We start from the raw sequence: 26367 nt of genomic DNA on the forward strand, positions 1-26367 counted from the left end.
TGCCTTTCTCATTTCATACATTTTAATACGAACACCCAAAAGTATGCCTAAAGTGATAAAATAACCTGAGTTCTTTGGTTATATTTCATCAGATGCTCAGGTTTGATTGCTCTAAATTTGGACAATACAAACTGCATCTCACATCAAAAACTCTGAAAAATAAACATAGCTTTAAAACTAATATAAAGTTGTTTATTTTTCAAGTGGCTTGTAATTTAATCAATAAGGCAAGCCTTATTGATTATCCATTACAAGCCATTTATTGTTTTCATGGTATACTATTGGAACAATATCTGCATTATTTCTGTATTAGTTTATTATCATTGCTGAATGTATTATTGATAATCCATTTTCCAGATTGTTTAACATCTGTGCTCATTGCTCGACTGCTTTTGCAGTGTATTGTGTAACAGCACTTTTCTTCTGTCATTCAGTGATATAAAAGCTTATTATAAATAAAAAAATCTTTAAACTATGCAGTTAGTGAATTCAATTTACAGAAATAAACATTTTCCCTTTATAATTCTTACTCGCTAACCCTTTCAGTACTTCACCATTTTTAAGATGATAAGAACATACTAGTTTTTATGTAATGCATGTTGCATACATGTAACATTAGTAAATTTATTTGTGAAAGTAAAAATACTTCAAGGATAAATCTTTATGAATAAATTGAAAATGACAGTTTTTTCTTCAAGTAAAACCGTTTTATTTTTTAACCTTGTTTGTGTTTAATTAACTAGCTTGTCCAAAACGCTCACTATTTAAGTAACAAAATGTAATTTTTTTGTTTGCATTTAATTACTAGTTTTTTTATCATTAAACAGCTTGGTAATTGGCTTTTACTCAATAGCAATTTTATTTTAGTTATGTATTAATTGTTCAAATATCCGTAAAATAAATATAAAAAACTATGGAATGTTTGAGTGCCGTGTTTCATATTATAACTGAATAATTAACTCATTGTTAATTCTTCATTTGATATCTTTATTTATTATTATTATTTTACTTAAAAACATTTCTTATTTGAATTAATTTTCTTTTTTCATTAAAATATATTAACATACCGTGTCATTTGATAAAGTTATGATAAATTTTTATTTATCATAAAATATTAATTTAATTTATACAAAGGCATAAAATTAAATTATTTTCCACCAATTTTTTTGTGGTTGTTTTGAAATGTACCATCTAAAGGGTTTTTATTAGGAAACAATATGTTTTAAGTAACTTATTTCTTATAGAAAACTAGATTTTGATTTAACACTTAAAAACTAAAAATTTAAAGCTTAGGAAATGTGTAATAAGTAAATACAATACATATTAATTTATAACTATGTTCTCTTATAGATAATCATTATAGCTCTTAAGGTTTAATTAATAACTATTAGTTTACTAGAGCATTCCTTTCCATACAAAACAGTATGTCTTATATAATACTCTACCTTTGCACTCCACCAGATCTTTCCGTAGGTTTAATAAATATTGCTTAATTGAACAAAATATGCCCTCTTAGATGATGTCAATTTTCAGTATAATTTTTATCATAACTTTGGTTACATATTCCCCCTTTGAAAAAGAATGTTGGAATTCTAGAAGAAAATTCTAAAAAAAATTAAATTGTTATGTAGACTTGTTGTAGATACCATTACATACAATATTAGAACATTTCTGTCAGTTTGTGGTCACTAGTAAATGTTGTGTAATCATATAAGTAAAAAACAAACTAGCAAGGAAAATTATATTAAAATTGATTTATTGTCAGCTGTGTGTACAGTTTTAATTTTATTAACATAATTCAGTATTAATTAAATTATATCCATGTAAAAGTAATGTTCTCTTATAAGAATGGTGATAACCATTTTATCAAATGATTTTTACTAAGAATATTAACTTAACGTTAAGAATCCTAAAACTTAGTTATAGAGAACACATACGTTCTTTTAAAAATAAATTGAATAAATAGATGAGCTTGGGTAGTGTGTGTGTAGTATAAATTAAACTAATAATAATTGAAATGAAAAGTATTCTTATTATTAATGCTGTTTATTTGTCTGATATGATATAACCGAAGTCACCATGCAAGTGCTCACAAGTTGAAAGTGAAAAAGCAGTATTAACATTTATATAAATAACTATAATTAAATTTATATTATTTTTGACTATTACAGTCAGCAGCTAAGATTATTTAAAACTTTACATTTAAGAATTGTAAAATTTTTTAATTTGATATAATTATGTATAATTTTATTCATCCTTGTTTCCATCTTAAATCATTAAAAACCTTTTATTTATAAAATTTGAATCAATTTGTCATTTCAAAAGTTTATAAATTTAAATTATTGTATAATGAGTGGCATTTGCTTTCGTGTGTGAAAGGTTGATAGTTTTAAGTTTATAACTTGACCTGAACTATCAACCTTCATTGATACTTAAACATGGCTACCGTTCTGTAGTTAATGACGTACCCTGGCCTGGTAATTCGGAGATGTATAAAAAATCTGCACATACATGAACATTAGTCACAGTACGAGATATCTGGAGACATGAATTCTATGCAAATCAATGTTTATACTAAATTTTTAATATTTTATCATTGCTTTAACAACAGTGATTTTTTCCAGCATTAATAACTATCTTAAATGGTTCTTGTCTACCAGGATTTTCCTTTTAATATGTAGTATTTTAGTTACTTTTCTTTCTTTTATGTAATGTTATTTAATATTGGTTAATTCTATTAAAAAATAATAATTCTATTTTATAGTACCCGAAGTATATTACTTTATTATTATAATATATACATAATTTTGAATTCTAAAAACTTTTTTTCATTACTGCTGAAATATTATATCTCTACTAATTATTGTATTAAATTTTTTCTAGTCATGTCCTCGAAACTAAACTAATGCCAACCTATAGTGTGTTTCATCACCTCAGTTGCCATAGCTAGCGTGTGGTTTCATTACTTCATTCTAGCTGTAAACCTAAAGTAAATAAAATAATTCTTACGTAATAATATATTCAGTAACCTTCTGTGTTGTATATTATATTACATTGCATTGCATTTGCCATTCTGTAGCTTCATATTTTATTCATTAATGGTCCTTTAAAGTTGACAGTGCTCTTGTATATCATGCAGAACATTAGCACAGAAACATTTGTGGAAAATTATGTTTTGTAAGGAAAAAAAACATGAGAACATTGGTTATAGCAAAAAGGAATGTAGTACTAAAAGTAATTAATAATGATTGTTAATAAAACAAAAGTTACAACGTTTCTTCTATAAACTGGTGTTTATAATTTGATTATGGTTTTTGTTGACTTGTGATGTTTGACTGCATTTTACTTAATGTGAATATGCAAATAAAAGATTATAAGACTGACTCTTGTTACCATATTCTATACTTATATATCAGATGCATTTTATTGTCCAATAGTTAAAAATATGTATAATGTTTTCAGTACTTTTTTCTTGCATCTAAGCACTTTTATTTAGTCTTGTAGTAGTATTGTACATTTAACTTTATTCTTTTTGCTTTTTTCATCTCAAACTTGTCTAAATGTTTGAAAGAAGCAGCCACAGTCAAATCAGGACTCTAGAAACTTTACAACCAGGCTTTCATAAAGTTAAATTCATTTCAATAACGCTAAATAGGGCTTATGTTGAGTTAAATAAGAAGGCTACAATAGATACCAGTTTTGCATAATGAGCATCATTATTGATTGAAGATGAGCTAAAAGTACTTAAGTAATTTTGGCAATAATAACTATGATAATGAAGAAAAATGTAAAAGTAATTAAATTATTTTGACATTTTCAGTGTAAGTGTGGCAGTTTTTTTAAGTAGAACAACTTTGTGGAAATATTAGTTAATCAGGATACTAATGAATTAAGTCATTAATATTACTCTTTAAACTCATATTAGTCAGTAGTATTCTATAAGGATAAATATTTGTAAGTGATTTTCAGTGTCGGTAGCTCCTGACGTTTTTCAAATGAAATAGCCCCTGGTATTTAACCAATGGTTTGCATTTCCAGTTTAAAAGAAATAATTACTGCTTTTTAATATTTTAAATCCTAGGTAAACAAACTTTTCCACATTTATTAAAAAGGCTAAATTTTAAGCTCTGTTTTGTTTTTAAGTTATACAACAAATATTGCAAATATTTTCTCAACTCATAAAATTTAATAGAACTAACATTTACTAGAACACTTTAACATTTCACAATACTAGAAAATGATGATTTCCATGAAATTTATTTATTCCTTCTACTAGTCAAATTTTGAATTTCCAAGAAGTGTAGCTCACTTATTGTTTAACAGAGTTATGTAATACTATTTTAAGAGGTTAAGTCAATTATTATCCCCAGTGTGTTATAAATTTTATTGCAATACAAATAGGAAACTTACATGTACATCATTTTTCAACATAATCTCCTTGCATTTCAACGCATTTGGTTCATTGTTGCACAAGTTTCCTGATGCCCTCATAAAAGAAGGTTTTTGGTTGAGCTGCGAGATGGGAATACATCGCTTCTTTCACTGGTTCGTCCGAGTTAAATCGGCGGCCCCTTAATGCCTGTATGAGTGGACCAAACAAATGGTAGTCAGAAGGTGCAAGATCAGGACTATATGGAGGATGAGACAGTACTTCAAAGTTGAGTTTCTGGAGCGTTTCAGCAGTGTGGGCAGCAGTATGTGGACAGGCATTGCCGTGCAACAACACAACACCTTTAGACAGCAGTCCTCGGTATTTGCTTCGAATTGCAGGCTTCAGCTTGGCAGTAAGCATATCACTGTAACATGCACTGTTTATTGTTGTGCCCCTTTCCTCATAATGCTTCAGTACTGGGCCTTGTGAGTCCCAAAAAACCGTAAGCATCAGTTTTCCTGCGGATGGTTGGGTCTTGAACTTTTTTTTTGCAGGGCGAATTTGGATGTTTCCATTCCGTACTCTGCTGTTTACTCTCCGGCTCATAATGATAGATCCATGTTTCGTTAGCATGATGATGATTTTGTCTAAGAAGATGTCCTGTTCATTATCACAGCGATCCAAATGTTTTTGCCAGATGTCCAAGCGCGTTCGTTTATGCAACTGTGCAAGTTGTTTTGGGACCCATCATGCACAGACTTTATAAAACCCAAGTCAGTTGTGGATGATTTTGTAGGCAGAACCGTGACCAATTTGCAGACAATCTGCCACTTCATCAATAGTTACTTTTCTGTCTAAGAAAACCATGTCACGTGCATGCTCAATGTTTTCCTTATTTGTGGTAGTAAACGGTCGTCCATCTTCTTTGTCGTGCGTTACACTTGAGCGACCATTTTTGAATTTTTCAATCCATTCGTAGACATTCCGTTGCAGCAACTCACTGTTCCTGTACCGAAAGTCCTTGATGAATTGTGGCCTCTGATACACCTTCTGACCACAAAAAACGGATCACTGAACATTGCTCTTCTTTGGTGCAAACGAAAGGCGGAGCAGCCCTGGTTAACGGCAGGGAAGCGATAATAGAACTAACCTAGCAGCATAAAACCTGCACAGACATCACAACAATTAAACCACGCATATGTCATCTACGCAACACGACAGTACTACCAACATAAACAAAAATATAACTAAATTGCAGATAATAATTGACTTACCCTCGTACAAGATATGCATGACCCATTTGTTTTATTAAATAAAGTTATACCACACATTACGAAGACTTTCACATTATCATACAACTTGATCTTTTGCTTATTCTTACTGTTTTCATCTGCTTATTGTATTAAATTTAGTTGTATGCATACATTTTATAGACCCCTAGAAAAATCTGTATTGGATTACAGCTCTGTGGCTTGTTTGTTTGCCAGACAAGATGGAATGTAAGATTTTGGATTCTGCCCGTAACAACAAACTATTACTAGTGCATTCTATGTGAGCTTAATAGTAACCATTTTAGTAGAGTAGAAAGTGGTGTGAACCTTCTCTGGCATTCACAGAACCAGTTAATGACTACATTTGCTTTGTTAAGGTCTACCCTCATAATGTTCTATATGAAAATATTTTTAGAAACGGCAATCATGAGTGTTACTCTCAGAAAATCCTCACTTGACAAACTCTCAGTGAGTGTTCAAGCTTTACGTGTATTTCTTATCCTGGATCTTTTAACTATCTCCTATATCAGGTATCCATCTCAGTTGCTTCCACCACTTGACTATCACCTTCAGTTTACCACCTTTAAAAAAAGACCAAATTTACTCATAATCAGAAAAATTTTACAGACTTTACCAGGTGTATCCAAACGTAGCATTTGCACTGATGTGTCTAAACAGAATTAAAATGTTGGTTGTTTTAGTACATACAGATAGATTATGATGTTAGTTTACTTTTCAATATTTTTTCATTATTATACTACATATCTTTTATAATTTTTACATTCTGAAAGTTAATAATAATTTTAATAGTTCGTGTAATACAGTGTATGATGGTCCTTGAATGTTTTGCTTCATTAGAGCACAAAATTTAGTAAATACTTTTTTAATAAGATTTTATTGACGAATAGTTATTATGGTTACTTCCTTTCCTAAAGCTATGTTTAATGAGTGTGATTTTTTTTGGTTATTTAATTTGATAATTTTTATTTTAATTATTGGTAATTGTGATAAGATTGCTTACATTCTAACTTTTAATTGCAGATATTAATCATTAATGTAGGAATTATACATTTAAAGTGTTGGCAAGTAAATTTCTTGGAACACTACTATGTATTTGTCAACGAAAGTATTTAATTTATATTATTATTATTATTCAGTTGTAGTATATCTTATTACTTTATTTATTTCTAATGTGTAAATGCTTAAAATGAAGTTTGCTAATAATAGGTTATAAATCTTCATGAATATGTTTTATTTCAATAATATAATTTTACTTTCATCTTCAACTGTTTTAATTTACGTAATCTGAAATAAGTTTTTTTTTTAATGGTATCATTTTTATACTTACATATAATTTGTTTTTAACTTAGTTCTGATCAAATAAGGCTTATCAAGTTGATTAATAAAAATTGAATAACTTTTAACAAATTTAATTAAAAATAATAATATTAACAATCTAATCTTTAACGTCAGTTCATTACTGACTTTTCTGGATTCACTTGCACTTATTAATGAGCATTTGTGGCCAAGAAAAAATTTTAATTCCTTTATTCTTCAAAGCCATTCTCATTACGGATTCTAAAATGTTTGATTATTCACATGAACATAACGTGGATTTTTCCCTCTACTTAGCAGTAGTATTTCATTGTGTCTAAACAGGAAGGGATAAATTTGTTTATATCTTTTCTGGCTGTGATGCATTTACTTTAAGATACAAGAGGCACTAACCGTTGTTTTCTCTGAAAACAATGATGGTCACTATTTATTACAGCCAGTTCTTGCGACGGTCACTTATAAGATTATATATCAGCTGCACATATGTATATTTTTCATGTTGATATAAAATATATCAAAAAGCAAAAAAGATATCAAGAAACCACTCCTCTCTAAAAATCCTTGTTTTATTTTTATTCTTGAAAATTACTATTTTAAGAATGATTTTGCATGTCAGATTATTTATGACCATTTAATTGTGGCATTAACTAAAATAATACAACATGTAGATGTATATGAGTAGGAGGATTTGGGGGGTTTAAGTAATTGAATAGTAAATTTGTTTGATCTTCTGGAAGTATTCAAATATTTTAATTAATTTTGTATAGTTCGAGGCCTGCAAGCAGCGAGTGGTATCCACTGCATTTATATTGTAAACAATAGAATGGTTGCCAGGAAACAAATTTGGCAGTAAGGTTAAAATATAATTGGTCTGGCGTGCCTCAATATAAACTTTCCGTATGGAAGGTATTTTTTTTTTGTCTTCAGTCATTTGACTGGTTTGATGCAGCTCTCCAAGATTCCCTATCTAGTGCTAGTCGTTTCATTTCGGTATACCCTCTACATCCTACATCCCTAACAATTTGTTTTACATATTCCAAACGTGGCCTGCCTACACAATTTTTTCCTTCTACCTGTCCTTCCAATATTAAAGGGACTATTCCAGGATGTCTTAGTATGTGGCCTATAAGTCTGTCTCTTCTTTTAACTATATTTTTCCAAATGCTTCTTTCTTCATCTATTTGTTGCAATACCTCTTCATTTGTCACTTTATCCACCCATCTGATTTTTAACATTCTCCTATAGCACCACATTTCAAAAGCTTCTAATCTTTTCTTCTCAGATACTCCGGTTGTCCAAGTTTCACTTTCATATAAAGCGACACTCCAAACATATACTTTCAAAAATCTTTTCCTGACATTTAAATTAATTTTTGATGTAAACAAATTATATTTCTTACTGAAGGCTCGTTTCGCTTGTGCTATTCGGCATTTTATATCGCTCCTGCTTCGTCCATCTTTAGTAATTCTACTTCCCAAATAACAAAATTCTTCTACCTCCACAATCTTTTCTCCTCCTATTTTCACATTCAGTGGTCCATCTTTGTTATTTCTACTACATTTCATTACTTTTGTTTTCTTTTTGTTTATTTTCATGCAATAGTTCTTGTATGGAAGGTAAGCAAGTGCTAATTATCGATGTCACTACAAGATGGAAGACCCGCTAGCTAATAATCTATCTTTTTGGACTCTATGCAACCCCAAGATAAGAATGTAGGATTTAAAAAAAATTCAAATGCAGTGTTATCACTTTCTAACAAATTCCATTGGCCTGCCAATGAGGTGGCTGATTAAATACAGTTTACCTTCAAAGGAAGAAGGAATGAAGGATAATGAAAGGGAAAGAGCTAAGTGATAGTGAAACTGTGGGCCTTGCAGGAGATTAGGGTGTCTTGTCTAGAACCTTGGACGTCAGGTCAAAGTAATTTTTTTATATCCTGAAATTTTTTTATATTTTTATTTATGGGTAGATTATTATGTTTGTTTAGTATAAGTTGTTGTGGAAGTCTCTTGAATAGCTTCATATATTTTTTGAATCGGTTTGTCAAAATATCTTTGTAATAATAGATTTTATTTCTTTTTCTTTTCTTTATTTTATTATCGGATTATGATTAATGTGTTGCCAGCTTTTACTTTCTTCAAAAATAAATCATTAATTTCTTTGTTAATAGCATTCAGTTATCCATTCAAAGACATACTGCAGCCATTGTTATTTAGCTTCAATGATATTTGTAGAAATCTGTAAAGCAGCGCTTAGAGAATTGGAAATTTGTTAATTCTTATTCTTTCATATTCCTGTATTGTCAGTAATATCTTTTTCTTTTTGTGTGGCATCGACTACAGCAGTCATCAGAACAGATTACCAACAATAATTTTCTGTTCAAAGGAGAACTGTGCCCAGCTTACTTTAATTTGAGATATCTATAGAAATTGGTTTATTAAACACAGATTTTGCCATTAGTTATAATTTCTTATTTTCCAGATGGAACTTGGAACATCCTTCAGATTTTTCAACTGTTTTGTAACTGTCAGATGATTGCAGAACGTAATTTAGTCTTTTCTAGGATACAGTTGTTATATTTAGTTAAGAACTTTTTTTAACAAGAATTCTTTTTGGTGTTTTAAAATCACATTTTCTGCGTTTCCAGTTTACTAATTTCCTATCACTCTTATTTCTTTTAATATAAATTCAGTGTTCTATAAAATCTTTTTTTTCAAGGGAATATCTCTGTATATCACTAATGACACTTTGAATTTTTAGTTACACCCAAGAGGATACAGAACAAAATCTGTAGGTGTATTTTCACTGTATTACTTCCCCCACCCCACCATTAGCCGTAGGATGTTGAAATTTTGGATTTAGGACTGTTATAACATCTAGTTGTGCACCTCCCCTTTTGACTGCAATCGACTGAATCAGAAGTGTCTAAAAAACCCAAAATCCCCAAAAATTTGGATTTTGAACTTCTTTTCTTAACTGCAGTAATAAGCCCTCATTGTGAGATATTCAACAATATATCATGTGGTACTTATTTTCATAGGTTCCAGAGTTAGAGCCAAATAAAATTTTAATTAATGAAATATTTGGATCTTACAAGGGAAGGCACATCGGTTCGAATACAGACTTCATTTTTTTTTTTCCATTTAAATGTATTCATTTAATAATAATTAACCCGAGATTGTAAAAAAAATTTACAATAAATAATAATTTTTAAAAAAATATGAAAAAAATCAGAAGTTATTAGTGAAAAATGTTATGTACTTTTAAAAATGTGTATATGTAATTTATTAGGCATTATTACATACGAGGCTCGGTTGATAAATTTTGCACATATATGCGTAGCATGGGAATGAAAAGAGGTATTGGAATGAAATAGAAAATGAATACCTTAGCTATAAAACACATTATTGATTTTTCAATATAATCCCCGTTTACACAGTGATAGACAACTATACCCAACGTGTGACAAGTTTTTGCATTCCGTCACTGAAAAATTCTGGCGGTCTTTCTCGGATCCAAGTCGCCATACTTTCTATCACTTCACCGACTGTGGTGTAATTTTTACCCTTTAGCTGAGGGAAGAAGTGGAAGTCGCACGGAGCCAAATCCGGCGAGTATGGCGGATGCGAAATAGGCTCAAACTTTAGCTTGCAGAGAGCCATCAGAGAGTTTGCGCGGTACCCATCGTGCACAGAATTTACGGAAACCCAGTTGCTCGATAATATGGCCCAATCATTCTTTAGATATGCCAAACTGAATAGCGATGCGTTGCTGGGTGATTCGCCGGTCACCTCCTTTCGATGTTTCTCGTCAGTCATAGAAACTGGTCGTCGCTGCAAGTTGACGTCCGCAATTGTCGCTTTATCAGCTTCACATTTGCGAAATTTCTACGCCCACCTATTCACAGTACTCCTGTCAACAGTTTCACTACCGTAAACAACTTTTAACAATGAATAATATTCGTAGGATTCACATTTTCTGCTAAAAATTCGGTCACTGTGCACTGTTTTAATCTTGTTGACATATTGGCCGTACTCGACTCCATTTTAATTGCCACTCAAAACAAACCGATAACGGATTTCAACGCATTATCGCAGGTTTATAGAGGGGTGTTTTAGCTATCATGTGTTGCCACGCCCAACTCGATAGTACCTTTTGTCTTCGTGTAGCATGCTAGTGTGCAAAATTTATCAGCCCAGCCTCGTATGTGTATATGTAATAGATCTGGTGACATCTGATTATTTAATATTAGTTGAAAACTATAATTTAGACTCGTATTATTTCTGGATTTTCTGGTTTAATTTTATCTACCTTAAAGTTAACTACAGAGTGACTGAAAGATAGCCTCACAAGAACGACATATACACTGAGACATACATGCCCGATCTTTAAAAAATTTCTTATCTTTTAGTTCATTACTCCCCTGATATTGTCGGACAGTATTCTTCCTGAGTCGACGTTGATCATCATTTCGTTTATTTGTTTTTTTTTTGCCAATCATTTAATCAATCGCTCTTTGGCTTGATATATTTCTTCTGATCTTAATTTGTGTACACGTTCTCTAGTTTTCAAATTTTCTCTCTCTTTATATTCATCAACTTCTCTTAATCTTTTCTTCTTTCCTTGGTCTTAACGTTTTCTTCCTTTTTATATTTATCATCATCTCTTAATTTTGTTATTCTTCCCTTGTTCTTAATGTTTTTTTCCCCTTCGTATTCATCTTCTTATGACTGTTCATAACATTGTTTATTCATTTTCTTATGATTGTTAATCATAAAATTAAAAATCATTTTTGATTATACACCAAATAATCCAATAATAAAAACTGAATATTTCACACCGTAAGGTCGAATAAACGTTTGTAACCAGTATCCCACCCCGTAGAGGAAAGACACCTACGTTGTGATGTTACCGGTCGCCACACCACCCCCTCCGTTACGAGTCCTGAGGGACTTTACCGGAGGTCGTCTTTAAACCCTTTAACTGATTACATCTCACATCATCAGCCAGGCCTCAGTCGGGTTTTCACTGATGTAAATGCCTCGGCAGATATCTGCATAGTAAAATACAAATCAAATTTTGCCTTCATCTAGGCCTCAAACGTACCTCTTTACATTCAACCTAACATGATTCCCTCAGAGTAACTGACCGAAACCGCGGAAGCGCGAACCCTGCGCCTAGTCCAGATTTGACAGCACCGTTCGTAACTGTGAAAACGAACGATTTGAAAGTTAAATCAGTGCTACACTCATATCAATCAAAGTTATGTTTTACGCAATATAGAAATTCAGACCAACACCCAAATAAGTCGACCAATTTAGGTCAGCTAACAAGGGGAACGTAACCTCATTCCGGACCGCGCAGGAGCCGGGGACAAACCCCGCACCACCAACCGGTCCCATCATGGAGTCTCGCGCGGCATTACCAAGTCACTATCAGGACCGCCACCGGCGGAACGAAGACACGCCCCCGGCAGCGCGGCCACTCCCACCAGCGGGAGCCCCAAATCGAATCACAAAGAACACCAATATAACCGTGGCACGATGCCAATGCTCCTACCTCCAACCAATCCAATGCCTAGGCCGGAACCCTATCCACCAGGGATCCTACCACGATTAAATACCTCGATTAAACTCCCTTTGCAGACCTACACACAGCAAGGGCGCGAAGAAAACCAGCCACTATAGACCATTCCTCGTGGATCATCCAGAAAGGAATGTATCATCCCGAAACGCACCATTTCGTGTACAAGCTTCTGCATCTGAAACAGGGCAGAGAGCCACCATAAGTTATTAAATGCCCCGGATATGTCCTCAAAAATCCCTAATACATACATATTTGCATGAACTAGAGGAAGCTATATCCGTCACCTTTAGTATGTCATCCTCAGTGCTCTCGCCCGGTCGGAAACCATACTGGTTGTGCGTTAGCAAATGATCAGTGACCAATCTAACATTAATACGCAAATATAGGACCTTCTCAAAAACCTTGCCAATCGCAGGCAAGATCGTTAGTGGACGGTAAGAAGAACTAACAGGAGGATCTTTGTCGCCACCTTTAAACAACAATACCAAGTCTCCACGATTCCAACACGCCGGAAAGTGGCCGGCGAAGAGCAACCTATTATATATTCTAGTTAGAGGACCAAAAACTACTGAAGCGCTCGGACGAGGAACTTCACTTTGATACAATCATATCCGGGGACCTTGTGCCGTGCCATACTGCAGATCACCTGACGCACCTCTGCCTCAGTGATCTTAGAAGATTGTAAGTCGATCTCGAAAATCGCGATTTCCCGCCTGACGCGGCGGTGGTATGAAACCTCGCCCACCATATTGTCATGTGGGAGCAAATCATTCAGCAAAATATTAAGAACACGGTCCTTATCAATTACCACACCCTCGCGGGTCGACAAAGCTGACAAGAGGACATCTTTCCTGCACTTATGTCAAAGGGCTCTATACACAACACCCCAAGAGTCTCTATTCCCTTGCTCCTGAACAAAGGAACGCCAGGAATTACGCTTGGAGGACCTAATGGTATGAAAGTTCCTAGTCCTCCTTCTGCAGTAATCCGCAGTTAGGGCCGCACGCCGATCGGGATCACCCTCTCTTTGCGCAGCTCTTCTGAGTCGATTCACAGACTGCTTCATTGCTGTCAGATTCCAAGACCATCAATCAAATATACGTTCCCGGCCAGTGCCTCTAGGAATAGCGGCTTCAGCCGCTTCCACCACTGCAGAAGTGAAATTTTCTGCCAGAACCAGCAGTCCGTCAAGGTCTCGAGAAAAAACCTCCAGTCTGGACTCAAAAAGTATCACAATTTATGATCGCTAGAACAGTCGTCGACCGCAGACCAGTCAAGGATCCTGCCAGGGATGACCCTACCAATGGTGATGTCAATAGTTGTACCTGAAAAGGCCCTTCATCTGTCAACCTAACCAACATAAGTGGCCAACTGGTCTGCAATATTAAAGACCTCAAAAATTATGCTATGCGATAAAATTATCAATTAAGTCACCACCATGATCAGTGATCCCACTGTGCCAGAGAAGCAACTTTACATTAACATCAGCACCAATAAGGATTGGACCATTACCCACAATGCAAAGGATCCTATCCCATCTTGCTAGATGTTCCTCAGTGGGATCCCTGTATTGGAAATATGAACTAACAACTGTAAGGTTCTGTCCGCAAATGGCAAGTCTGACCACAACATGATGCACGTCAGAAACCTGCCATATAAAGACACTATCAAGCGACTTCCCTGCACAGAATAGCAGACATACAGGTATGCCCTACACAAAACTTTTCCCAGCTGTGAAAGCTCGACATATCACTCCTAATTGCATATGGGTGCTGCAGAAGGACAACATCAAGGTTCCAATTTTCTAACTAACCTTACCCTCGCCTAACTCAACCTGGACTACATAAGCACCCTGGGCAATTAGTTGACTGAACGTAACCATCTAAGGATTTAAAGTATAGCTCAACAGCTCTTATGTAACAGCCACACTCCTTACTAACATCTGGGTGCTCATGATTCTTGTGCAATCTCTTACAGTTAGCACAGGCCAGAGCCTCGAACCTATGTGAACAATCATCACACTTGTGGCCCTCCTCACCACAATGGGCACACACCAAGGCAAACTTACAAAATTTAGCCCTGTGACCATATCTGCAGCATTTGAAACATCTTTGGAAATCCACATACTCTTTTACTTGGCAGGACCCTAAATCGATTAACAGTCTGCTTGTGGACGTAAATATTTGAAAGAAACCAGAACCCACTTCAAAGACTCCGTGATATTTCTGAGTATCACGCCTACCCGTTTCAAAAACCAGCCTGCAGTCCCACCGGAAAGCAGCTTCATCCAAATCAGTGTTTTCTCCCTAATGAGGGACAAGACATCCTCATCGATAAGGCTATGGTCAATATCATAGACTATAATGAGGGCTTATGCATTCTCTTTGGGTCTATTTTTAAATTCAGTCGCTTAATCATAGTGGAATCTCTAATTGCCTGAATGGTCTCTGTATCATCCTTACTACTACTAATCCCTTGTTGGTTGCTTTGATGTTTCTGATTTTAAGACCCTTCCAGTCACCCTGAAGGGCAACCTTGAGCTCTTTCTGCAGCTAACTGCTGGACACAGTCGAGCCCTCTGCTCTGCTGACAAACACAACCTCAGGTTTCTTTGACTGGCTGGTTTCACGTCTACCCCTAACCACTTTAGCATACCTACGCGGCTGCATTGGGGCCAGGGCCAGTTTCTGAACTGCAGTTACTTACTTAGGTTTTCAGGCAAGATTTTCAAAACCCTCCACGAGAGCTGTGAAAGCTGCTTGGAAGAATTCTAGACAAGGCAATAATCTCCCCTTGGTAGCTGCATTGGTACTCTTGGTGTTTGCTAGATAGGAAAAAAGCCATCTAGTTCTGCCAAAACATCATGGTCAATGGGGCAGAGCTGCCAGGCCTGCCCCCGGCTTGTGAAAACCCTTTAGTGAGTGAGTTCATACCCTGCTGAGTGGTCACCCCTATATCTACTTCCAAACCATCATTGTCAGAACCATTGTTTAAGGAGGTCGAAGGAATAAGCTCCAGCCCCCTCCTTCGGCTAGGCTTTTTTTTACCTACTTCTCTAAAATTGGTCATCTTTGAAGATTACCTGACTTAACAGTATACGAACAAAATGCTTATTGTATGGCTTATATCCAGAGATACTGGGCACAAGCCCACAAACGTGACGACTACCCGCAGTGAACCACAGGCAGCTGGAGACCTGTATTCTCTTGTCACTGTTTGCACCTCTTTGCCGCTACTGGATCAAGTGTGTGAAATCAAAGATCAACACACAGTTACAGATTATGGTCCCTGCTCTAAAAGGATTGAGGGTAAAGGCTCCTTTGCTCGTAACAGGAAATTGCGACCAGGAGTCGTTGCCACTCTTTTTGCTGTGATGATACGGGTGCTCGAACAAATTGTGCACCTAAATACTCTGAATCCCTGTGAAATGGAGATGAATTGTCTAGACAGCAAGGGTGCAATACCATTGTAACGTTCTCAGACAGCAAGATTGTGAAACTAGGGAAGGTACATACTTGACCACCAGCTCAAAAATAACACTGAAAAATACTTATACAATGCAAATCTCTGCTCGTAAAAAGAGACCAGAGATTGATTGGTCTCTGTGTAACTGTCCACTTTATTAAAGAATTGCAGGATCGTATCTCACTTTCAAATGAAATAAGTTTAAATGAAGTGCAGCAAAAAATGTGTTTATGTAATTTAATACAAGGAAGTCATGTGGTATCCACATAAAATTTTTTTTTTAAATGAATTTGTATTGTGAGAATTTTGTGAAGCTACTGTGTATCATGATTATTGATTTGTTGGATAAAGTAGCTGGTATGAGCATTTATTAGCTTTTTCATTTTCTTTAATTATATAACAATTTAAAGTGAAACAGTAATAAGATTATTATATGATTTAAAAATAAGTTATAGAAACCCCACTCTAAATAATTTAAAGGCTCATATAGAAAATTTTTAAGTATTTAAGAAATGTAAATTTGCTTTTGATCTATAATTGGCTTCCTGGAAACCAGATATTTTTTTAAATATTAGTCTCATATTTGGCTTTCGTAATTATGGACAAAGAACAAGAGGTTAGTGGAGTATAAAAGTTCACTGAATTGATGGAATATCATCACAGAGATGAGATGAATATCATCACAGTCAAGGGAGTGAGAGTACTGATAAGAGATTAATGAAGTCAGCTTGTCATAACTTGATCAGTTCATAAAAACAAGACAAGAGGTACTGATTCAGCAGTTGAATTGAGGAAAGTGTATTTAAAGATGCATGAAAATTGTACTTTATTGTCAGGTTATAGAAATAAGTGTTTGTTATTTTACTTGTTGGATGCATTTCATTGTAAATATTTACATTTCAGTGTTACTGATTAAATATGCTACTATTGTTATTTGTAGAGTTATAATGTAGAGTTTATTTATATATCTTATGAAATTTAATGTTTTTAAATACTTATATCTTGTATGACTGTCTTGTTGAAATTAAAATATACTGTAATATTCTATTTCATTTTGGTACAACTAAAATAGTATGGTATTAGTATAGTGGTAGTAACAATTCTTTAGAAAAAGTGATTTAATAATCTTGAGACATCTGAAAAAATTATATCCATTATAAAAATTAGTTTACAGCATTAGTGTTCTCTTAATATTCTTATCAAATATATTGTAAATTTAAAAAAATTAAAAATCACTTGTTTGTTAGCAATATTATTTAACGAAAACTAAAATTTATTTAGAAAATTTTATCTTTTAAAGAATTACATTTCAAATTTAATTAAAATTGGTTTGTTAGTTAGTTCTTGATCCAGTATGACTGTGAATTTCCTGCTGTGTTTATAAAATAAGCCCAAATATTGGTCAGATACCAGAATATTTTTATTATGTGTGGGGTACACTATTATAAAGGAAATGCGAAATATATAAAGGAGATTACTGAGAGGTGTTTACCAAAATCCCAGGGAGTCTGCTCGTTCATAACAAAATTCTAAGATCAAATCTATGTATGTATATATGAAATAGAAATTCTTGTAAGTATTTATTATTTAGCGTCAAACCATAATTAGTAGGATAAGGAATTGAATAATAGCTTTTTAAATGTTATGTAAAAATATTGCCAATCTCCATGGCCGAGTGGTAATGTTGTGACCTTTCATCTGGAGGTCCCAGATTTGAATCCTGGTCAGGCATGGCATTTTTATACACTTCAAAATTCCATTTCCATATCCATGCCTAAGCCTTCAAGCTTATGTGACAAAATTATCAAACAAAAAAAAAGAATTAAGAAAATTATTTGATTGATAACAAACAATGATTACAAAGGTGAGATAGTTTTGACAGAATGTTATATGGTCTTTTTGCAACATTTATCTTTTGAAAATCCAGATAATTCATTAAAATATTGACCACTGTGCTTAGCAAATTCAGTATTAACAACTTAAACAAGTAACAGATAAAACCTAAAAAAACAAGCTAATACTAATATTTTTAATTTTTTTTTTTTTTTTTTGTATTATAGAGTTTCTGTACAGACTGAAAATGCAGGATCAAATGATAGTTGACTGTTGGTATTAATTTTATTTAGGTTTTATCTGTTATTGTGTTTGGTGCTTAAGTTGTTAATATTGATATATATGAAATTAATCTTTTTAAGATTCATACTATCTGTACTGTTAAACTGTATTTAATTAAATAAACCACCTAATACAGAATATTGAAATGACATCTTGCCTTAATTTTTCGTGAAAATACTTTCGTGGATCTAGCATCTAGTCATGATTGAAATAATAACATTATTGCAATAATGAAATCCTGCTTTCTGTACTAGATAGTTTAATAGAATTGATAATATATATATAATTTTAAAGTATACATTATAAAGTGTAGCACAAACTGAAAGGAATGGTAAAAAACATCAATCCCCAAGTAAATGATGAATAAACATTCCAACTTAAAGATATTTTGAAAAGATTAGAATGTTTAAAAAACTTATCATTGAAAAATGTTCAGTTTTGCTGTAATAGTTTGAAATTGCTTCAGAAAATATTGGGATAATGCCAAACTTGAAATTTTAAAAAATCTTTAGTTACCTTACTTCAACCAAGAGATTTTTTTTAAAGAAAACTATTGTTTCCATGAAAGTAATATATATATATATATATATATATATATATATTATATATTACTTTCAATAACACTCAATATTTACAACACTCAATTGAATATTGAGTGTTATTGTAAATGTGAGAACAGAAACAATTAATATGAGAACAATAACAAAAATTTGCATTACAAATGGTAGGCTTTTGTATTATGAATTACTAAAAAAAAAAAATTAAATGTTTCATGTTTTACCTTATTTTTCTATATAACAAAACAATAATAATTAGTGAATGAGAAGGTGTCTGTCAGATGATCTAACTGTAACTACATGTGATGTGAATTAAGACTCGTGTAATAAATACAATAGATTGATAGCACTTACTTGTTATTTCTACGTGCAACACATTAGTTATACTTCCTTGTTATAATCCTTAAAGTTATTGGCCCAAAAAAAAAAAATAGATGATTTTTAGAAATTATTAAATGACTCTTTTTAATTTAAATTATGATTCTTTCAAAAGAGCTATGGTGCAAATTATGCAAGTGGTATTGTTCTTTTAGCACCTGTCTTAAAAGGAAAACCTACATTAGAAATAGTGTTATCTTGTATTCTAAACTGATAAAAAATTGTAGCCTACATGATGTTGGTTTTTTATGTTTCTAGTTGTTTTAATTAGCAAATTGTGGTTAATTGTCTAACCTTTAACCCCCCCCCCCCCCCCCCCGGCAGATGATAATATATTTTGCGTATAGCAAATAAAAAGTAAGTTATCAAAAGATTAAAAACTCTATAATTACTACTAATTTGTTATAAGGAACATATTAAATTAACAAACCTGACATTTTGTTTTGTTTCACGCAATATTAATTAAGAAGGGTTTTATTGTAATGTTTTCCTTCACATGAGTCATTTCAGCAAGTAGGTTAAATTCTCAATTTTCTTTTGACAGTATTTGCTAAAAAAATTATTAGCAGTAATATTAATAGTCGTATTTAAGCATTTTTATTATTTTATGTTTTTCCTTACTAATATTTTTATATTGTAGTACCTTTTATGTGTTGTTAATGTTTAATGTTCTTCCAGATTGTTAACTGTATGTAGAGTTTAATTTTTAATGATCTTGGATAACATGCAATGCTAAATCCTCTTAAATTGAAATAAAGATATCACTGGTCAGTAAAAGTCCTGATTGGGTAGTAAAAAAGAGGATGAAACAAAAAGAGAACTATTGTGCAAAGTTTTTGCGACCAAAAAGGTCTGTTGGGTAAACTTCTTTTGAAAACAACTTTGATAGCTTTTTGTATAAATCTTTTTTATATAATGGAATTTTTTTATGGATTAGAATTAATAATTAATGGATGATCACAGTTCTTCAATAACAGTCTACAAAAATTGGTATCATTACCAATCAAGACCATGAATGTAGGGTGATGATGACAACTAATTCAAAATACATTACAAGATTTTATTAGTCTTCCTTAAATATTATTACATTATTAATTTTGTATGTCTTCCTTAAATATTATTACATTATTAATTTTGTATTCGATTTTAATGTTTGCAATGAATTTTTTTCTGTTATATTTTTATTTGAAGCCATATCTATTTGTTGTTCGTGCACTGATGTGTTGTTTTCAGGTCAAGTGTTCTCTAATCTGTAGTTAAGAAAACGTTACTGATTGTCTTATTTACTATTATTCATTACATTTATTCTTACAGGTTTTATTGTTGTTATTGATAAAACTATCAATTTAAAATTTGTTTAATCTTCAAATATGTGCTATAAAACAGTAAAATTTTATATCATATCTATTATTTATTTTTTAATTACGTGATAATTTTTGTTTTGTTTTTGTCCAGTGTAATCTTTCTCATGTATATGTACAAAATGGTAGTATTAGCTTTCTAATGGACGTAACTTCTTTTCAGTTTCTATCTTTTCATGCATCCACTAATATTAAATAATAGATGTTTTATATTGATAATTTCTTATCCATTATATATATATATATATATTTTAGTACTCTAATGTTATCAGTTTTCAGTAAATTATTAAGATCATTTTTTAATTGAATGTAGTTTTAGATTAAATTTTTTTTCTCGTAGAGTATAATTATTATGTTTAGGAAAATTCTGAATTGTACGTGGCTGTGCTTAAACTTTCTCTTTAAAATACCTGTGTTTCACAATTGTACAATAATATTTTACATTTTACTCGCTGTAGCTATTACCTTAATGTTATTCGCCTTAAAATTTTAATTTTTGTTCATTTCAATTGCTTTCTTTTAATAAAATATATATACTCAAAGTATTATTTTTTAATGATCTTTTTCTATTTTTAAATTAAATTTTATGTATATCTAAAAAAACACATAAGACACATGCAATAGTTTGAGAAATGTCTATGAATACATAAGCACACCGTAGTTGTACTGCGGTTCTGAATTAGTGTTGGCATTAGTGAATTGCAATAGGATGTCATAGGTAGCAAGAAGCCAGTTTCCAGTCTGATAATCCATCCCCACCCTGCACATTAAAGTGTTTAACAAACTTCTACATTATTATTCTTAGGCTTAGAGAGAAGTTTGTTTTCCAGAGCAATAAATTTTAATTTTTAAAGTTGCCCCACCAATGTATAATTATCTCGTGAAACTCATTCAGATTGTTTGCTACTTCTCTTCTTTATACATTTAAAATGATTTGGTGAATTTAATATATCTTGTTCAGTAGTGAGTAAACTTTGATTCATTGCTACCTACATTTTTTCTTTGTGTGACAGCAATAACTTAGTATTTATATAAATCAATCTGTTCAAACTTTTTCTTGTTATTCTTGTTTATTTTTTTCAAATTCCTCATTCTATTCATGTTAAAAAAAATATACTATACACTATAGTATAAATTATACTATACTATAAACAGCTCAATAGTTTTCACTTCAATAGCTTTCTAGTTAGTGCTTACTAACTTGAAAACTATTGAGCTGTTTCAGAATTGTACACTAATTCCATTTTCTAGATTTTTACATTTATTTCATTACTTATTCAAAATTCCTTTAGAGAATCTTAAGTTAAAAAAAAATGCTTTATTATTACTTGTCTTAGCAACAAATTACATTTAAAAGATGCTGATTTTGCATTTCCTGTACATGAATTAATTATTTTTAATAATGGATTGTTATTTAAAGAATTTATTAGTTAATTGTTTTATTATGATAATTATTGTACTGACATAGCTATTTTATTTTATGACCCTTAATTTGTAGTTGATTTTATTAGTTTGATTGGTAACCTGAATATTCTAAATAAAAAATTATTCATTCTGAAAACCAAAGATTCTATTTCAGTATTTTGATAAATTAATGTTATAATTTAAGTACAATTTAACTTTTAAGTTTTTAAAAATTGTATGCAAACTTGTAATTCATGTTTCCTCATAATATAAAACATTAATGCGGTTTCTTCTTAATATTCTTTAACAACAAGCTAATAAAAAAAATTCTTTGAGATCAGCAATAGAAATTGAATAAAACTTTTGTCATATGTTAAGTATTAAATTAAATTATAATTTTATGTACATATAAAAAACTTTTTTATGCTTACTTTATAAATTATTTTACATACAGTAGTGTCATATTTACATTGTGTGGGAACGGGTTAAAGATTTCAATGTGTTTTGTTCAGCATTTCATATAACAAAATAATACAATAAAATTTAACTTTCATCCTGATTCTCTATAAAAAAAAACCATATAAAAAATTCACCATTTTAAAAAATATGTAGTTGGAGTGGATATTACAGTATAATGAAAGTGTACAATTTAGTTTTAAAATGTATTAAACATATATATTTATATATATAAGCTGTTATTTTATTTTTACCTGAAGTTATTATGTTGTATACACATTATTTTTTAAATAACAAATTATCAACTGAAAGACTTTTTTGTAAATTTTTAATAAAATTGTTTTTCAGTATCATTTGTTTATTGGTAGTGATTTAAATTTAAAATATAGTTTATTACATAACATTATGTTTGTTTCATTTCCTCTCGCTCCCACCCTAGCTTAATTTAATGCTAAATGCATTCAGATATTTGAAATTACTAAATTGATACCACCTGGTCCAGTCAGTGGAGGTGTTCGATATCATGTTTAGTAGAATGAATGAAACTTTTTCATAGGTTTGTGATAATTCTACATTATTTATGTTAAACAATATTAAAATTGTATAATATTAAATAAACGTCTTTGTGTGTGCGTGCGTGCGTGTAAGTGGTATCTCATAAAAAAAAGTTAAAATGATGCAAAATTAATGTAAAATGTTTTGTGTTTATCTCAATAACTTGTGCTCAAATGTATTTTTGTATAACTATTTTCAATTTCTTGTTTTTTTCATTTTTAAGTGGCATCAATTTGTCAAATTTGCCTTTTGCTTTCTTTGAAACTGCCCATGTATTGTTTAGTTTGATGTAGAACCAAATTATTAGACGTGTATTCCCTGATTGGCATTTTATCCTTGTTTATTACTTTTTAGTTTCCAGGATGCTGCTCTGCTGTATATATATATTTTAAACTTGAATATGGATAAGCTGATTTTATTTTGTTAATTATTTTTTCAGGGTACGGGCAAGAGTGCTGGACAGCTGTCGCCCGCTGGAGTCCCTCCTCCTACCCAAATTAGTAAATTCAAGTTTGCATCACCTCATAAAAAGGATAAGAGGCAAAGCTCATCTAGATTTAATATAAGCAAAGACAGGGAACTACAAAAATTACCATTGCTCAAAGGTGAGTTGTGTCATAATCTTTTTCTAATAACTTAGTGTATCTGTTTTTTATATTTATTTTAATATTATAAAAATAAAAAGTTAGAGCTCTAAAATTATTGTTTTACGTTTAAAAATCTCATCTGAATGTTTAAATCAAATTTAGACAGCTAAAAATGCTAGATATGGGATATTACAATTTTTGTTTCATGATTTGTCATATCTTATAAGGTTATATTTGATTTTTATATGATTAACTGCCTTGAGGCAGATAATGTTCTCTGTTCACAGCTAAATTTTTAAGATCTTGATAACTCATTATCATCTAAAATTTTGTTTTAGATCATCTAAAATTTTTACTGTTTACAATCTTGCATCTTCTAACACTGTTTTAATCAGTCCTTATTAATTCATGATATGTCCCAGCCAATTAGGTTTCCCGATTCTGAATTTTCTGATTAAGCCTGTATTATTGCATTTTCTCCTCATTACTTCTTCATTTCTCATCTTGTCCATTTAATCTTCTCCATGCCCACATTTCAAATGTTCTCAGCTCTCTTTTACCCTTTTTGGCACGTAGACTACGAGTTGTCTTGGAATATTACTTGACAATGAGAAGCATAAATCTATATTATAAAAAATTAGTCCACCAAACTTTAGAAGTATTATATCGCTAACACAGTTCTTAGTAACTACTAATGGAAACAAAATTCATATTTTTTTTAGCTTCCAATTCTAAATAATTTAAGCCACAAATTTCATAGGTGATGTAAAATGTGTGCTACCCACAATAAAGATGTCACTGAAGTAATGCCACAGGACTAACCAAAAACTACATGGATGACAACAAATAATTTTCCCTCTGACTTTACATTAAACCGCAACTGTTTTATCATGTACTGTTATATTACGGTAATAGTTTTTTTTTTTATGATCTGCTACAATGTAACTACAAACTGAAAGATGTAGATTGAGGTGTGATTGGAAAGTTTTAAGACTGGGGATGTAATTTGAAAATAGCAGTACTTACAGGCTATTGTGATAGATCTCCTTCAAAGGAGGACTCTTCTGACTGAACATACAGACTCCAATAGTGTTTACACTTTTGGAAGCATTCCTGAACATTTTCTTTCTTAAAGGTATTAAGAAAGAACCCTGTACGTATTTGCTTGGATGTTTGCAGTTGAGCCAAGTCAGTTCCCTTTCAGCAAAAATTTCAATTTAGGAAACAGATGTCAGCAAGGGCTTAATCAGGAAAATCGGGGGATTACAGAAGCACAGGAATTTGGAATTTGGCCAAAAATTCTATGATAGAGAACATACGATGAGCTGCTGGTGTGTTGTTGTGAAGGAGAACTCAATACTTGCCTTGCCAGAATGCAGGCCTTTTCTTCCATCACAGTTTCGCACAAACAATGAAGAACATTTATAGTATTTGTGGTTAATGATCTGCCCGCTTGGGGCAAATTCATGATACATAATACTCGTCAAAGAAAACCACCAACATTGTCTTTACATTCAAACAACTTTTTTGGTCATGGTGACCTTGGACCTGGGACCCTTTCACTACTACGATGTGTCAGTTTTGGCCCGATAATCAATTCTTAGACGTTTCAAGGTTCACTGATCTGACAATCTTGTAATGAATTTCATATATGCTTGACATGTGTCAAGTGTACACAAAATCTTCAGTTAAAATTTACTGAACCTGCTAGAAACTTATTCACTTCATCAGCCATCTCCTTAATTGTAAGTCTATGGTCAGTACACACCAAATTGTAAACTTTCATATTGTTTTCATTGATTTTTGAAGAGGAAGACTGGATTGGGGACTTCTTTGATTGATTTGTGGCCATTTTTAAATCTGTTGAACCAGATAAAAACATTTGACCGGCTCAGACATTTATTTCTGAAAGCTGTTTCAAAGACTTCATAAGTCTTTGAAGCTAATTTTTGGTTTTCAAGAAAAATTTGACACAAACTCTCCCTGGTTTTTCAGACATTTTGTAAAATCAATAATCCGCTGAGAACCGAAAACATGTCTTCACTCACCAGGATTCCTCTCTTTACTGACTGAAGATATAGTGGTGATCTTTTCAGGATGTTTTAGGGGCAAAACAAGCTTTCCCTTCCACACCCAAACACCAGGATTCCTTTCTTTACTGAATGAAGATATAGTGGTGATCTTTTCAGGATGTTTTAGGGGCAAAACAAGCTTTCCCTTCCACACCCACAGACAAACCTCCTATACCCTCCTATTGAGCAGTGGCGGCATCTGTCTTAAAACTTTCCCTCACACCTCATATTTTATATGAAAATGTTAAAAATTTGTACATTAATAAAATTCTTTGGTTTATATATTTACAAAACAAATTTACCTCAAATTCCTTTTCATATATATTAACAAAATAAATAATTATATTGCTTAGTGTAGATAAAAATTGCATTCAAATCCACTGAGTTATTCATTTTAGTCAGTAATTGGATTAAATACAACCCAATTTTGCACACTGTCATAATTATAAATTTGTGTCATGTAACTATTACTCATACTGATTTGTTGGTACTGGTAGCTACCTATTATTCACTACCCTTACCATATAGTATATGATTTACAGTTGCAAATGTTTGTTTTAAAACTCTCTTTTTTCTTCATTAACAGATTAGTGTAGGTGGGCATTGTATAACACTGAAGTCTGAAAATTCTGATCATATTACTAGTAAAGTTCCTGGCAATGTAAATTTTTAAAATCCAAATACTAATTTCATACCAGTAATCAGAAGCATATTGATTATGCCCCAGTATTGGGAAATTTTTAATAGCAATTTTTAGGGGAAAATATAAATAGAAGTACAGTACTTATGATTCTGCTCACCAGATTTTTTTTTATCTGTTACATGTTGAAGAGTGAATAATGATAACAAATAA

General features: G+C 31.9%; 1 protein-coding gene across 7 annotated transcripts in view; it reads left to right on the top strand.

Moving 5' to 3' along the window:
• The window catches only part of LOC142325064 (serine/threonine-protein phosphatase 2A 56 kDa regulatory subunit gamma isoform-like), a 166549-nt gene that overhangs the window by 62823 nt on the left and 77359 nt on the right, over positions 1–26367 (top strand). For all 7 annotated transcript variants that reach the window (XM_075366377.1, XM_075366376.1, XM_075366378.1 and 4 more), the window contains one exon: positions 23295–23460. In XM_075366377.1, the coding sequence (XP_075222492.1) occupies positions 23295–23460 (166 nt within the window). The remainder of the gene's footprint in view (positions 1–23294; positions 23461–26367) is intronic.

The sequence above is a fragment of the Lycorma delicatula genome, chromosome 5, assembly GCF_047948215.1.
Source record: "Lycorma delicatula isolate Av1 chromosome 5, ASM4794821v1, whole genome shotgun sequence".
NCBI classification, from domain to species: domain Eukaryota; kingdom Metazoa; phylum Arthropoda; class Insecta; order Hemiptera; family Fulgoridae; genus Lycorma; species Lycorma delicatula.